The sequence below is a fragment of the Pinus tabuliformis genome, chromosome 3_2, assembly GCF_031772625.1.
Source record: "Pinus tabuliformis cultivar Carrire ecotype Pingquan chromosome 3_2, CPIR1, whole genome shotgun sequence".
Taxonomy (NCBI): domain Eukaryota; kingdom Viridiplantae; phylum Streptophyta; class Pinopsida; order Pinales; family Pinaceae; genus Pinus; species Pinus tabuliformis.
The window spans coordinates 902,618,057-902,633,601 of NC_142302.1; the positions used below are offsets into that span (position 1 = coordinate 902,618,057).

Below are 15,545 nucleotides of genomic sequence, written 5' to 3' on the forward strand. Positions count from 1 at the left end.
TTCCCGTACAGTTCCAAAGCTCCCGGGAGCCCGGGAACCATTGGAACAAGTTTCCCACCTGTTGGTAGCCATTCCGGTGTAAAAGAGCTATAAAACTAATATCCCACAAAAATACATTCCAATTCCCTGGTCATCTTGTTACATTTTTTCCAATAAAATGCATATTTCAAGAAATCTGTCTGGGCACTTTCTCTCATCGGTACTTGGAAATCTGTTAGGCATTTCACTTGGAATATAAATTGGCTGACTGTAGTTTTGGCAATTTAGCAGAAACAGAGCAAGTTGTATAATATTCAGTCTTCAAAGCTCCCAGAACTTTCTCTAGGCAACTCCCGCTGAAAAGGTAATGTTCCCGTACAGTTTCAAAGTTCCCAGGAGCACGGGAACCATTGGAACAGGTTTCCCACCTGTTGGTAGTCATTCCGGTGTAACCGAGCTATAAAACTAATATCTCACAAAAATACATTCCAATTCCCTGGTCATCTCGTCACATTTTTTTCAATAAAATGCATATTTCAAGAAATCTGTCCAGGCACTTTCCTTCCTTGGTAATTGGAAATTGGAAATCGATTAGGCACTTCACTTGGAATAAATTGGCCAATTGCAGTTTTGGCAATCTAGCAGAAACAGAGCAAGTTGTATAATATTCACAGAGGCAGCCAGCTCAGGGACTTGACCCATTACCTACTTGAAATTCACAACATCCCACTACTTCTCTATAGATTTGCATGTCAAAAAAATAGATTTCAACGTAAAACTCACAGGATACACACATCTTAGAAGAATTCTAAAACAGCACATTAGTTTTTCGCTTGCAAAATCCATTTCAACTCCCTTCATTACCTTGTTATATATGGTTGAACCAGTCCTGCCTGGTAGTTGAAATTGGATTATGCCTGATAGTTAAAATTGCATTTAATTGTAGGTGAAACAGGCAGTTACAAGGTTACCATTTTAAGGTAAATGAAATGGCATTTAGCATTAGCACTTCGCTTAAGATAGTATAGGCTATACCGAGCCCCGTAGAAACTACATTAATAATAAGCTCAGAGAGAGAGACAAAAACATCGACCATAAAAAGCAATCTACGACAAGCTACATAATTAAAAGTTTGGCCTGTCTGCATGCCATGTAGGATGTTAAACGAGCGTCATTCACGTAGGAGTCATGGATAAAGATCAAGAATGATATCCCTAATAGCCAGACAATTCAGTCCGGGATAATACCCCGAAGGGCCAGTCAAAATTCGACTTACCTTATAAGTCCACACTACATCCACCAAAAAGTAGTTATATACTTCAACAAGCCCACAAAAGCACTGTGCTTTCATTTACAGTTTCACAACCATGAATGAAATAAGCTACATAATTAAAAGTTTAGCCCGTCTGCATGCCAGGTTGGATGTTAAACAAGGGTCATCCACCAAGGAGTCATAGATAAAGATAAGGATGATATCCCTAATAGCCAGACAAAGCTTAGTTGTAGTTAATACTCCGAAGAGCCGGTCAAAGTTCAAGTTACAAGTCCACCCGACAAGGCTACATCCACCAACAAGTAGTTATACTTCAAACAAGCCTACAAGAGCACTTATGCAATTTTAGGTTTATTAACAGTATGCTTTCACTTACAGTTGCAAAACACTAAATGAACCAATGATGCGTAACTACTGTGAATTTTCCTATATTATAGGTATGATATGAACTAATAAAACAAAGCATGTACTAACTAATATGCACTGGAGAGAGTTTTGCTTTCATGAAGTTATTTTAGATTTAAGACTTTTGCGATCTATAATGTAGATATATATTTTCGGATTAATCTTAATAATGTGATTGATCCGAAAGACATATATATAATCTCTTAAAAATTTAATAAAACCAAACATACACCAAATATTTTGTTTAGAGAGAGTTTTTACTCTCATAAACAATCTCTTGAAGGCATCCCGAAAAATGGATATATATGCAGGTGGAGAGTTACATTGCTGGTTATTTTAGTGTTTTATTTTCTTGTGCCAATATATTTCCCCAACTGTTTCTCTTTTAACTGAAACCCAAAAGACATGGATAACACAAAATGCAACTATTCCAATTCACCAGTCAGCTCGACCGCCAAAAACCCACCAAGATGATAGAGCTTAAATTTATAGCTCTCAGAACCAGTAAACGTCCGCTTCTTATGGTCATTCCAATCACCTTTTAACCATCCATCAAAAAGCAGATATTCCAGCATTTTGCCAAAATGTCTACTTAATAGCTAAGTTTGTACCTAATCAATAACTAGCTCGTGTCCAATGTTACCTTCCAGTCCCACCAAGCTGTCATTGAAGCCACTGCTAAGAAAAAACTGGAAAGATTATAAATTTCAGTCTCTTTAAATTCCCAAATGCTTAAAACTTAGTCGCCTCTTATTGGTCATTAATGCCGCTTATGAGTCACGCTTAGTGGAGTTATAGCCCCCATTTGTAATAATGTGAATTATCATAATTCATATGATGTACGGATTTATTTTCGATATTGATAACACGTGCTATATCTTTTTGTTCATGGGTTGTTCAAGTGATCATTGTGTGGAATCCTAATCGCCACAGCATTCTAAACTTTATCAAAGCTGTGGCATTGAGTCTCCGCAGCATTAACCATTAGCGCTAAAACTCGTTGCAGAGATCAATTTATTTTCACCCATTAAAGGAGCGAAGAATTGTTGATTCCTAAGTCTGTTCGAGAAAAAAGGAGGATCTCAATCTGAGTTTTGACTAAAGCATGTTTCAGGTCAGGAATTTTGCACATCGAAGGTTGCGCATACTTGTGTTTGTTGTCTCTAGTTTGTTTGAGTTAGTGCTTCTGTCTTGGAGCTGCTACAGAAATTTTTTGCCCCAGATTTTCTGAAGATCTGTTTTAACCTAAAAAAGAAATTCAGTGGGCGTTTTTCGTTGTTTATTGAGCTTCAACAGGGATAAAAAAGTTAAGGTTGTTTCTCCGCAGTGCGCACCCTCTTCAGAATAACATATCCCATATTGATGGTTAGCAAGTGGGGTTCTGTTCCTACGATTATGGCTTTGGTGTGGGGAAAGTTAATCTAAAACACATTCCTATATATTCTTGGCATGTAAGCCACTGATTTATTTTGGTATATTGAGGATACCCACTGTATCGTGGTGTTCTTTAGTTATTCATGTGATCAACTGAGGGGAAATAGAGCAATTGATTGCAGTGTAATCCCCTTTATATTCACTTCTACTTGTAAAGTAAAGGATATTAAATAGAAAGCAACCCAAATACATGACACTTCTCTGCAACCAGTGCCTTTGAAGAGAAAAGAAAAAATAGAAAGAATGAACAGAACCATGGCAAAACTCACTGGTGATTATTACATGGGGCTCCTCCTATCTTGGCAGTCTTCCATTAGAATACAGGCGTATTATAAGGGGGCAGGCTTATTAACTGAGGATTGATTGCCTAACCATTTTTCAAGAAATGCTTAAGACAAGTAATAATCCCACTTCTTCCTAGGAAGAAGGATATCAAGACAAAGTTATCGATGCTTCCAACAACTAATCAAGAAAGTAATAATCCCACTTCTTCATACGAAGCAATGATATGTAATAATCCCACTTCTTCATAGGAAGCAATGATATAAGACAAAGTCATCGATAAGCAGCTCATGCCACGGTCTCCATTAGAGATCTTTGGTTGACCTAATTGGGAAAAAATCATATAAAGAAGAAGTCATCAGGTTTTACTCTAATAGGGTTTCAAATTTGTTTTCAAATTTGTTTAGAAAATCATAGAAATTTAGGTAAGCTTTTGATAAAATCTGGTATAATTCTTTGTAAATTCATCAAGATTTTTTTTTTACTGTCGATGTCATAATAAAAATATATAAACTAAGTATTGGTCAACAACCATGCGGGTAAGAACTAACTTGACTTCAGTGCACACAAAGACGGATTAATGAGCTTGTAATGTTCACTCCTCTTCAAGAAGAGTGATTAATAGAGTGCACAGGCTCATTGGGGTCATTAAAAACGTTAAAAGTGGTTTCATGATTAGAAACTTTTAAAGGTGGATATATAATCAAAAATGGTATCTAAAAATTATTTTTTTAAAGGATAAATGATCTTTTGATGCCGTTATTTTATTGTTACTCTGTTCTTCCAGATTTGAATATATAACCAAAATCGACCAATCAAATCATGTTACTCTATTTTACTGAATAAGATTACTCTACAATCTAGATCCGGGTCACCCATATTCCTAAAATCCCCACATCGTCGAGCCTAATATTCTATAAAGAAACCCAGAATCAGATCCTCGCAGAATCCTTCCCTAAAACGTTAGAAGATGGCTTAAGCTGAATCACTCTCAGAAAATAAACCAAAAAATAACACCACTCACATCTAAAACCTCACGAATACCATGCATAACCCAATCATATATGCCATCTCAGATACACCAATCGGCGAAGAAAAAAAACTGAAACAGAAAACAGAAAACACCAAAGGAGGATTTATTAAACAAGACAAACCTCGGGCCTGAGCCATCGTTTGAACGCGGACGCGGAAGCCATGGGCGATCTGCAGCAGGGAAATGACAGATCCGCAGCGGACAACCCTTGAGCTTGTAGAAAACCAGACACCCACAATCCAAGCGCTGCGATATAGAGATATTAATTTTCGGCCCTCTCCTTTGACTTTTATAGGCGTTTGGGGATTAGTAACTCAATGCGCGTTCCCCGAAACGCCAGCTATACACGGTTGCTTTCCCCATTGAAATGGTCTGTATTTTGTTTTAAATATGGTTATTTGTGGAGGACGGTTGCATGAATGGAATCTTCCGAGGTATCGGTATATTCCCATGGGGCCAGGGCGAGAACTGTTACAGCCCTTGTGCCTTTTTTGTTGCTACTGTTAAGAGGGTGTGGTTGTTGGCTGAAGTTCTCTTAGTCTTCAAGTAGGATTCAAATTCAATGTGGTGTGGCTTTTTTGTTGCTACTGTTAAGAGGGTGTAATTGTTGGCTGAAGTTCTCTTGGTCTTCAAGTAGGATTCAAATTCAATGTGGAGTTGGTAATCATGTCACCTTGAAAAGTAGGTGTAACAGTCCACAAAGAAAACGTTGTATGAGATCTGTGTGTTTTCATGTGTCTTTAATTTTTAGAAAAACGTTGTAGGAAATCCGTGTAATGTGTAATATTTAGTAAAAGAAATTTATTCAAATTTCTATCTAAGTAAATTTCAAATATTATATTTAAAGGAGAGGAGACTTTATAATCCTAAAAAGTTATTTCTAGGCATTATATGATAGAGATATATTATTGGTGTTTCATGATATATGCAACTGTGATTTATGGTGTGGATGGATGAGGTGATTTACTATTATTATTTTATATTTTTTTATTTTTTTTTTTATATAAATTATGTGTAAGTGTAGTAATGGTATATTGAATTTAGATAATATATTGGATTTGTACAATTTAAATGATGTATATATTAATTTTTAATTTATTTAACATGTCAATAGGTTAGATGTAAAAATTCTTTGTAGATTTAAATTACTAATTTTAATTATTAAATTAATAGAGTTAAATCTACTCTACTCATCATTGGAAACAATCAAATGATCGTGAAATCATTAAGCATACAAGAAAAAGAATTCAATCAACACATTACACAATGATTTCTTGTGGGAAACAATTAAATGATCGCGAAATCATGAAGCATACAAGAGAAAGAATTCAATCAACACATTACACAATGATTTCTTGGGAAAAGCCACAATTAAAAACCCCTGGTATTTGTATATTGTATTAGTCAAAAAATATGAGACGATTACAATGCTTTGCTCAAACTCGAGCAACCTCTACACTATATCTATCTGGCTCACTACTTCCTAGACAAGCCCAAGTCAATACTTAACCAAATTTTGGCTTACCCAAGTCCCTATTTTCGTGTGTTGTTTCCTTGGGAATAACCGTTATTAATTAGGGAAATTCCTCAATTGGAATTGTGCAATCTTCATAGACCTTCCTCTGATTGCATGCACCACCTGTACACTTCGAATGATTATACAACGGATAGTACATTGTCCCTGAACTCTAATCTCAACTGGGTAACTCTCAAATCTGACATGCATGAGTTATTTATGAGTGAATCATCAGTTAACTGGTTGAACACATGAAGCATCACCCCATTGTCTGACCTCCTACTATTTCATCCATCAGTTGGAACTAGTTTAACTGGCTTTAACTAAGTTAAACTAAAATAATTAATTACAACTCAAAATAAACTCAACCAGGGCTCCTATAATGTATGAGACACTCTACATGACTCAAGTTAGACCCTCAACTCGAATTAAGTGAACCAACTAAGTCAATTTAACTTAGTTAACTCGTACAAGTTGTCTTGTGATGAGAATTACAATATTATTGCTAATTTAATTCAAGGACAAAATTAAATTAGGATTTTCTTGTTGCATTTTCAACACATTCTTTCAACAAGAAAGGGAATATCTTCTACCCCGATCCTGCCTCTATGAAACTCAAATTTGCCTCTTGACATTGCCTTAGTCAAGATGTTTACATCATGTTCCTCTGTAGGAATGTACTCCACCAACATGATTCTCCTCTGCACACAATCTCGTAGATGGTGATACTCGATGTCGATATGCTTTGACCAATCATGAAAAACTGGATTCTCGGAGAGTTTGATACAACTCTGATTGTACCAAATAACCCAACAAGGATCTTCCTCATCTAGGTAGCCTCACAAGCTACTTGACTAACAGCCATGTACTCTGCTTCAGTCGAACTGGGTGCAATTGATCTTTTCTTCCTGTTGTACCAAGAAACTGTTGCTAACCCAATCCTGAAGATTCCCCTTGATGTGCTCTTCCTGTCAGATGGACTCCCTACCCAATCTGCATTTGTGAAGCTTTGAAGCTTCACTCCTTTTTTCCATCTATACCAAAGACAAAATTGAGTGGTGCCTCTAAGGTATCTCAACACATGTTTAGTTGCCTTCCAATTAATTTTGGTTGGGTTAACTATTGCTTGACAAAGTTGGTTAACTACAAAACATATGGTTGGTTGTGTTTTCACCAAGTACATAAGTGAACCCACAAGTTGCCTATAAATAAGCCTCCACTACTTCATGGAAGTAGCATCTTCCTTCCTCCAATTTCCTGCTAGAGGAGTCTCCATGGGTTTGCTACTCTCCATGTGGAACTTCTTTAGTATCTCGTTGGCATACTTGCCCTGGGAGACAAATGGTTCTTCATCTCCTTGCCATACTTCCGTACCAAGGAAATAATGCATGAGCCCCAAGTCCTTCATCTCGAATTATCTTGTAATATCCTCTTTGCAATATTTGACCATCTTCTCATCACCTGTTAGAATTAAATCATAAACATATCATACTATTATCAACAATTTACCTTCAACCACAATATGGTAAAGGTTTGCATCTGCTTCACTTTTGGTGAAGCCCAACTTAGTGAAATAGTTGTCCATCCTCGTGTACTAAGCACGAGGTGCTTGTTTCAATCCATACAACGCTCGCTTGAATCTGCACACATGTGACTCTCTATTGAAGGTCTCAAATCCTTCTGGCTGCTCATTGTACTTCCGGCTACTCAATGTACACCTCTTCTTCAATCACTTCATTGAGGAAGGTTGTCTTCACATCCATCTGATGTATCTTCCATCCCATCTGTGTTGAAAGTGTTAGAATAGATATGATTGAAGAGTGCCTTGTGATCTAGGAGGTTCCTAAAAGGCAAAATTTTGAAAGTCCTTGAAATTCAGTGAAACCTATCTTAAATCGAAGAGTTCGTCATTCTGAATCCAATGGCATGAACAACACCTCAAACAGACACCGTATGAAGTTATGGCCCGCTGAATTTTTTCAAAAACAGCTAAAATTTTTGCAGGTAGGACCCACAGTGCCACTTGGCATGTTGACGTCAGCAGTACAGATGTTGACGTCATATGTTTGGTTGCTAATGTCAGCAGGGTGATGTGGTCGTCCGGTTAAGGGACATCCAATCACAGGGAAACACGTGTCAACTGATGTCAGCAACCCAATCAACTGCCCATTTAGTCGTACGGGCCAATCAGCAAGCGCCACATGGCAGCCCAGTCAGCACGTTGGATTTTCGCTGAGGCGACGACAAATTGGACCGGTCTGGCGACCGACGGAGGCGAATTTGTCACCTACTTAAATTGCCTAATATCCCCTAAAAAAACTGGCGGGAAATGATGGTCGTTGTAATATAATAATATTATTTTAAAATTATCGGAGGGGCGGTCAACCCCGCCGACCGACCGACCTTATCACACACACACACACACATATATTGAACGGGTTGGCGATGGGAATCGTACCCACCCGGCGGGTCCACCGGTCGGTTCACTAGCACTAGTAACGAAATCAACACAAACCAATGCCAAACGACAAAGGTCGTTCAACGGAAAAATTGCAACGACATTGTATTATATATATAAAACAAACAAGGTCGGTCCGGACCCCAAAATTGGGCCTTCCACCATTAGACCACAAGTGGTCGACAAAACCGATGGCCATAATTTTGTATATAAACTCATATATGTCGTCAAGGGGGAGAAGGAGGGAGCACAACAAGAGTGAGACACAGTTGGAACCCTACCATCGTCGGAACTGTGCGCCCTTGGGCACAGATTTTGAGATCTGTATGGAGGAAATATTCTAGGGAATATTTAGATTCCTTAGAGCCTCATAATACACCAGAGCATAAATAGGTCGAGTTTATACTCATTTTACTCGATTTTCCACAAGGAACGCAGTGGTGTAGTCAGTTTCATCATTTGGGCAACCAAACTCCAATCAAGCCTGAGAGGGAATCTTTGAGATCCCTAGGGGCCAAATTTTGACCGAACTAGAACAGGGTCGACTTCATAGACATTTGACATGATTTCTCATAACCAATTCAATTGTGCTGCCCATTTTTGCAACAGAGCTTTGCATTTTCAGGCCATCTCCAGAAGTGGAGGTATAAGGTGTCATTTTGTAATTACTTGTAATTTGATTTCGTTGTCAATTAATGAAATAGGCCTCCCCACATTGAGCAGGGTCCGGGGACATAGCCGACATTGGGTGAACTCCATTATCAAGTTGTTTTTGTGCCTTTGATCTCATGGTTGCTTTTGAATTCTGCTTCTTTAATGTGTTTATGTTACTTGGTTACATGATCTTGTAAATGCAATTCGGTATGCATCCTTAAAGTAAAAGATCTTGATTACCTTGCTATTGGAGAAAAGATTTCCTCGTAATCAATTCCCTCCACGTGAGAGAACCCTCTGGCCACAAATTTGGCATTGTGTTTCTCCACACTCCCATCTGTTACTTGCTTTACCTTGTAAATTCATCTGGAACTCACCACTGACTTGTCTGTTGGCCTTAGGACCACTTCCCAAATATTGCTTATGATAATGGAGTCATGCTTTTCTACTATGGCATCAACCCATACTGGTTGTTACACTGCTTGAGGATGGCTCAATCTTTACACTCTCGCTCATTAGAGCCATGTAGCCAGTGTACTAATCTGGTGACCTCCTCTGCTTGCGCTATGATATGGGTGCTCCCACATTCTCTCTAGCATCATGCATCAATCTGCCAGCCTCTCTGGTGCACTTCCTTCCATCTTTGGAAGTCTCTGCATGAGTGGTTACTTCCACTCTCTACTCCTTTGCATGTGGTTGCTCCACATCATCCTGAGGTTCTTCCTTTGGAGCTAAAAGCTCCTCATCTCCATGCAACTGAAGCTCCCTCTCAAGGGAACATCTCATGGCCTTCTCTTCATCGAACTTCACATCTCTACAAACCATTGTCATCCTGTGAGATGGTAGGTACACCCGATAGTTGTGAGGTGTATTAGTGTACCCCACAAATATGCCCAACTCAACTGTTGGTTCTAGATTTTTCCTTGCATCCTTGGTAACATGACAGTAAATTGATGAACCAAAGATCCTAAAGTGTGCCACATCTGGTTTCTTACCTGAAAAAGATTCTTTTGGTGTACTCATCCCAAGAATCCAATGAGGACTTTTGTTCTACACATATACAATTGTGTTGCATGCTTCAACCCACAAGTGCAATGGTAGGCCCTGATCATGTAACATTGCCCGTGCAGCTCCCACAATAATTTTGTTCTTCCTTTCAGCCACCCCATTCTGTTGTGGGTTATGGGGTGCTATTAATTCTCGTCGAATGCCTTTTGATGCACATAAGTTCTTGAATTCATTCGACACATATTCTCCACCATTATCGCTCCTGAGAGCCTTCACTTTCCTGCCAGTGTCTTTCTCAAAAAGTGCTTTAAATTCACAAAATTTAGAGAACATCTAATCTTTCTTCTGCATGAAGAAAATCCAACACTTACGTGAGAAATCATCTACAAATATTACATAAAAGATGTGCTTGGCCATGGAGGTTGTCGAGAACGGTCCACACACATCTAAGTGAACTCTTTCAAGGATCGCTTGTGCTCGATTGTCCTTATCATGAAAGGTGGCTTTGGTGTACTTCCCTAATGTACACCCTTTGCATGTATCTCTCTGCTCTAGTGCACCCTTGGGAAGTCTTGTAGAAATTTGTTGCATGATATTCAAAGCTCTGTGGTGCAAGTGGCCCAATATTCTATGCCACAATTCACCGATGTCTCGGCTCTGCACCTTCTCTGATTTTGTGCTCAAAGTAGCACAATCTTCTACATCCAATTTGTAGAGGTTCTTCACTCGAACCCTGATCCACTTCACTTGTCCTGAGGCTATGTGACGAAGGAAAGTCTTTCCTTTGTTAAATATCACATCATAGCCACAGTCCTCCAACATAGAAATTGAAACCAAAATATTCTTCATCCCCGGAATATACATGACATCTTTTAATGTGAGAGGAGAACTAGACTCCCTTTAAAAAGTAACAGTACCGATGTCAGTCACGCTATACCTTCAACCATATACCATTTTGATGTGCATCTGGAGGTCCTTCTCCTCCAAGTCACTGAAGAATTCTTTGTTGTCAGTCATATGGAATGAGGCTCCACTATCTAGATACCACACACTACCCATCACCGATGTCACCATGCAAGCAATGAGGGTGAAATCCAACTCAAATTGTGAAGCAAGAGCTTCACCTACCGCTCCTCCTAAGGGCTTCTTATCGACCTTCTTGTGCGGACACTTCGTGGCATAGTGTCTCAGCTCATAATAGTGAAAAATTTAATCTTAGACAATTCTTTTTTCTTGTCACCGTGATTAGAATCTGATTTGGAATGGGATGACTTCCCTTTCTTTGCCTTTCCAGCTAAGGCACAATTCTCCTCATCATCATGCTTGTATGAGGATCCATCTCTGGTGTTCCGTTGAATCTCTTCTTACACCAAGTCGGACCACAAACACTCCCATTTTGGTAGCTTCTCCCTCCCATTTACCGAATCATGGTAGCTGTGCCAACTCTTGGGAAGGCCTAAAAGTGCTAGGTTGACCAAATCACCTTCAACAACTGTAACACCAACACTTCCAAGCTCATCCTGACATTAGGTGAACTTGGTCAAGTAATTTGGTATTGTGTCACCCTTCTCCATCTTGATTTTCCTAAGCTTGTCCTTCAGTGCCAGCTTCCTGTGGTCACTATTGTTCTGAAATAGGTTTGTCAAGGCCTTCCACATTGCATATGGAGTCTCCTTCCTGTGGAGGTTCGAGACAATATGATCTCGAACTCCTTCTAGTATGATCATTCTCATATTTGTAACACATTTCCTCCAATATGCTAGATCTTGAGCATGAGTTGCTAGAGGCTTAGGAATATCTTTGTTTATGAATTCCTTCAGCCCGTTGTCTTCCAAAACTGCCTCCATCCTATCCTTCAAAGCAATATAGCTCAAACTACCCTCTAGGGCATATTCGAGTCTCAATCCTTAGAACGACATCCTGCTAACTCTGAAGAATGACACTGCAAATTCGATTTCACCTACAAAAGACAAACTTGTATTCTCCTCTTTTAGAGTGATTCTTGCACTGATACCATGTAGAAATTCCTTGTAGATTCAAACTGCTAATTGTAATTTACTATAACAATAGACTTGAATCTATTCTACTCATAAGTGGAAACAATTAAACGATCGCGAAATCATGAAGCATACAAGAGAAAGAATTCAATCAACACATTACACAATGATTTCCTAAGAAAAGTCATAGCTAAAAACCCCTGCTATCTGTATATTGCATTAGTCAGAAAATATGAGAAGGACAATGCTTTGCTCAAGCCTGAGAAACCTTTGCACTATCTCTATCTATCTCACTACTTCCTAGACAAGACTAGGCCAATACTTAACCAAATTTTGGGTTGCCAAAGCCCCTATTTCCTTGCATTGTTTCCATGGGAATTAACCCATATTAATTAGGGAAATTCCTCAATTGGAATTGTGCAATCATCATCGGCCTTCCTCTGACTCCATGCACCACCTGTACAATTCAGATGATTATACAACTAATAGTACATTGTTCCTGAACTCCAATCTTAATTGGGTAAGTCTCAGATCTGACATGCATGAGTTATTTATGAGTGAATCATCAATTAACTAGTTGAACACATGAAACAACACCCCATTGTCTGACCTCCTACTAGTTCCTCCATCAGTTGGAACTAGTTTAAGTGACTTTAACTCAGTTAAACTAAATTAATTAATTACAACTCAAAATAGACTCAACCAGGGCTTTTATAATGTAGGAGACACTCTACATGACTCAAGTTAGACCCTCAAATCGAATTAACTGAGCCAACTAATTCAATTTAACTTAGTTAACTCGTACAAGTTGTCTTGTGATGTGGAATTACAATTTTATTCCTAATTTAATTCAAGGACAAAATTAAATTAGGATTTTCTTATTGCATTTTCAACACTAGAAATGGGAAGTTTCAAAAGTCTGGCATGTATTATGTCTTGATTAGATAGGTTTGTGCCAATTTTTTTTTCATCGAAGACATCTGATAAAATTGGAACAATATAGAGAAGATTACCATGGGCACTGCATAAGGATGACATGCACAAATCGAGGAATTCATTTTTTCGACGATAAATCATTGTGCCCTTCCATAAAAGAATTATTTGGGTGTTTGTGGAAATGGATAATAAGTTAGGGTTGTCAACTAAACTTAGAATCCACCATGGTGACATTTTTTTTGTCAGCGCCTAGACTATTGGAAGGTCCCTTTAGATGCCCTCAATGTCACCTGCCCAACCTTAAGGAGAACTGTGAAGAGGCTTTTGTATCTGGATCAACAAAACCCTCCCAACTAAATAAAGGCTAAATATATCTTTATCATAAACATGGAACCCTGTCTTATTTCACAATGGCGAATGATACTAGAGAAAATCATCAGACTCTCCCGGGTCAAGCCCCATCCTCTTCGTTTTCCATAACTTGTGGAATCTCTATTTTGGAGAAAGGTGATTCAGCAGATTCATCTTTCTGGAATGAGGTTACGAGGTTGGTTTCCTCAATAGAAAGGGCTCGCTCTTCTCTTATACCCCCTTTGATATAGAATGGCACTGAAGGATCAGGAGGGCTTTCTGCCTCACTTTGTAATGGGGTCAAGTTTCAGAGAGAGGATTTTGGTTTTCAGTCTTCAAAGGTAGCACACAACATTCCTAGGATCATTTCATCCTTAGGAAATGTCAACCCTCCACTTAATGTTATTTCTGATAAGTACATACAACCCCTCATTGCGAAAGAATCTTTATTACTGCAGAATGTAGGTTTATATTCCACTGAATATGGGCAAAATAATGAGCCAAGCTCTGTGACATCTATGCCTAATGATGCATACCATACACATTTTCCTTCTCTCAATAACCCCCACTGCCCTCCCCCAAACCCCACCTTCCTCCTCCTCTTGCATCAATCCAACATTAATGGAGGGGGGTTATCTCAAATCTCCTTTTTTCCTAAGTTCTATTTGCAACCGCCTTGCTCCGTCGGCCACTTCAACTCTTTGTTCGATGAGTGATCGACCAGTTCTTAAGGATTCAGCTGGCCTTTCTACATGTTTTTTTCCTCCCTCAGTCTTCCCCTCTTATCGGGACTCCCTTCTCATTTCTCCCATTCCCGCCTTCCCATCCTCACAAGAATCTGAGACCCAAAAATTAACCCACCCTCATCATTCTATAGTGTCACCACCTACAAGAAAAAATCCAACAAAAAATCGTTGGCCAAAGAGGGGGTTGGTCTAGGAGATTTATACTAGGAAACCTCATCCCCATCATTTTCTTGGGCCCTTAGAGCAGAGATGCCCTCCTCAAAGGGTTTCACATGATTCTAATGTCTCTAAACATCGGGGGATTAAGAGGACCCCCAAAACATCGAGCCCTTCACTATCTGATTACCTGCCACCGTCCATCCATTATTTGTCTTCAAGAAACTATGGTCTCTATGGAAAAGGCCAGGGATATTTTGCACAAATCTTTCCCAGAGTGGCTTCGTTGTACTACGGACGCCTCTAGCCGCTCAGGGGGCCTAGCTATTATATGAAATCCTATGGAAGCGGACCTCAGACCCTATCGTTCTAGTGTTGGGATTATTATGGAAGGTCATCTTAGGGGTTTGGACCAACCTATCATCCTTGTCAATTGTTATGCCCCCTACAATAATAAAGAATCTTTTTGGGTGCAGTTCTTCTAGAGTGGCCTTCTTTTTCACCGCTCTCTCCTCTTAATGGGTGATCTCAATTTCACTACCTTTGTTTGTGAAGTTTGGGGCGACAATGCTCGAACTGATTCTTTTGCCCCGATCATATCTCACATCATTCAAGACTCCAAACTTATTGATGTTTTCCCCGTTCCCATGGATGCCACTTGGAATAATGGAAGAACTGGTGTCCATGGCATAGTTAAGATTCTTGATCACTTCTTGATTGCAAAGAACTTGGCAGTTTCTATTCATAAATATAGGTTCTGGGTGGTTTCTAATTCCATTTCTGACCATTCTCCTATCTTTCTTCAACTCAACTTCCATCATGTCCACTCAAGGATCCCTATTAAATTTAATCGTCATTGGTTAAAGGAGGACTCATTTATGTCATGGTCCACTCTTTCTAGCATAGTATATCGAAATATGGATCGATGTTTGCTATGGAATCATGGATGCACAAGATGTACATCCTCAAACATAGAGTCAAAATGTGGGCAACAAACCATGTGTTAGAGAAAAGATGAGAATTGGCGAACATTAAGAGGGTCATTAGATATGCAAATGACATGTTTCTTCATACAAGCTTCTCAGAATCCTCTAAACAACAACTTGTTGCCCTGTCTGAAAGAAAGGCCCAAATTCTAAGAGTTGGTGAAGTTTGATGGAGACTTAAAAGCAGGGCCCTTTAGATCAAATAAGGGGATGACAATGCTAAGTTTTTCCATAATTTTGCAAATCACCAAAGAATTAAGAACTCAATATGGGAAATGCAAGATAGCTTAGGTACCTCTTACTACTCTCAGAATCAGGTGAAGGTTGTGGC

The 15,545-nt window shown here is 39.0% G+C and overlaps 1 protein-coding gene and 1 non-coding gene across 3 annotated transcripts in view; one reads left to right on the forward strand and one right to left on the reverse strand.

Annotated features, from left to right (window-relative positions):
* LOC149183538 (uncharacterized) overlaps positions 1–4,762 on the reverse strand; it is a 28,683-nt gene extending 23,921 nt beyond the window's left edge. Inside the window, exon 1 of one of the 2 annotated variants that reach the window (XM_089417178.1) lies at positions 4,528–4,762. In XM_089417178.1, coding sequence (XP_089273304.1) covers positions 4,528–4,569 — 42 coding nt within the window. In that variant the 5' untranslated portion in view covers positions 4,570–4,762. The remainder of the gene's footprint in view (positions 1–4,527) is intronic. The other variant, XM_089417177.1, reaches the window with a different exon arrangement.
* An 8,239-nt stretch (positions 4,763–13,001) lies between these two features.
* Positions 13,002–13,102, forward strand: LOC149183541 (U6 spliceosomal RNA). The gene has a single exon (XR_016257887.1). It is a non-coding gene; the product is annotated as a U6 spliceosomal RNA (small nuclear RNA).
* Positions 13,103–15,545: the final 2,443 nt, after the last annotated feature.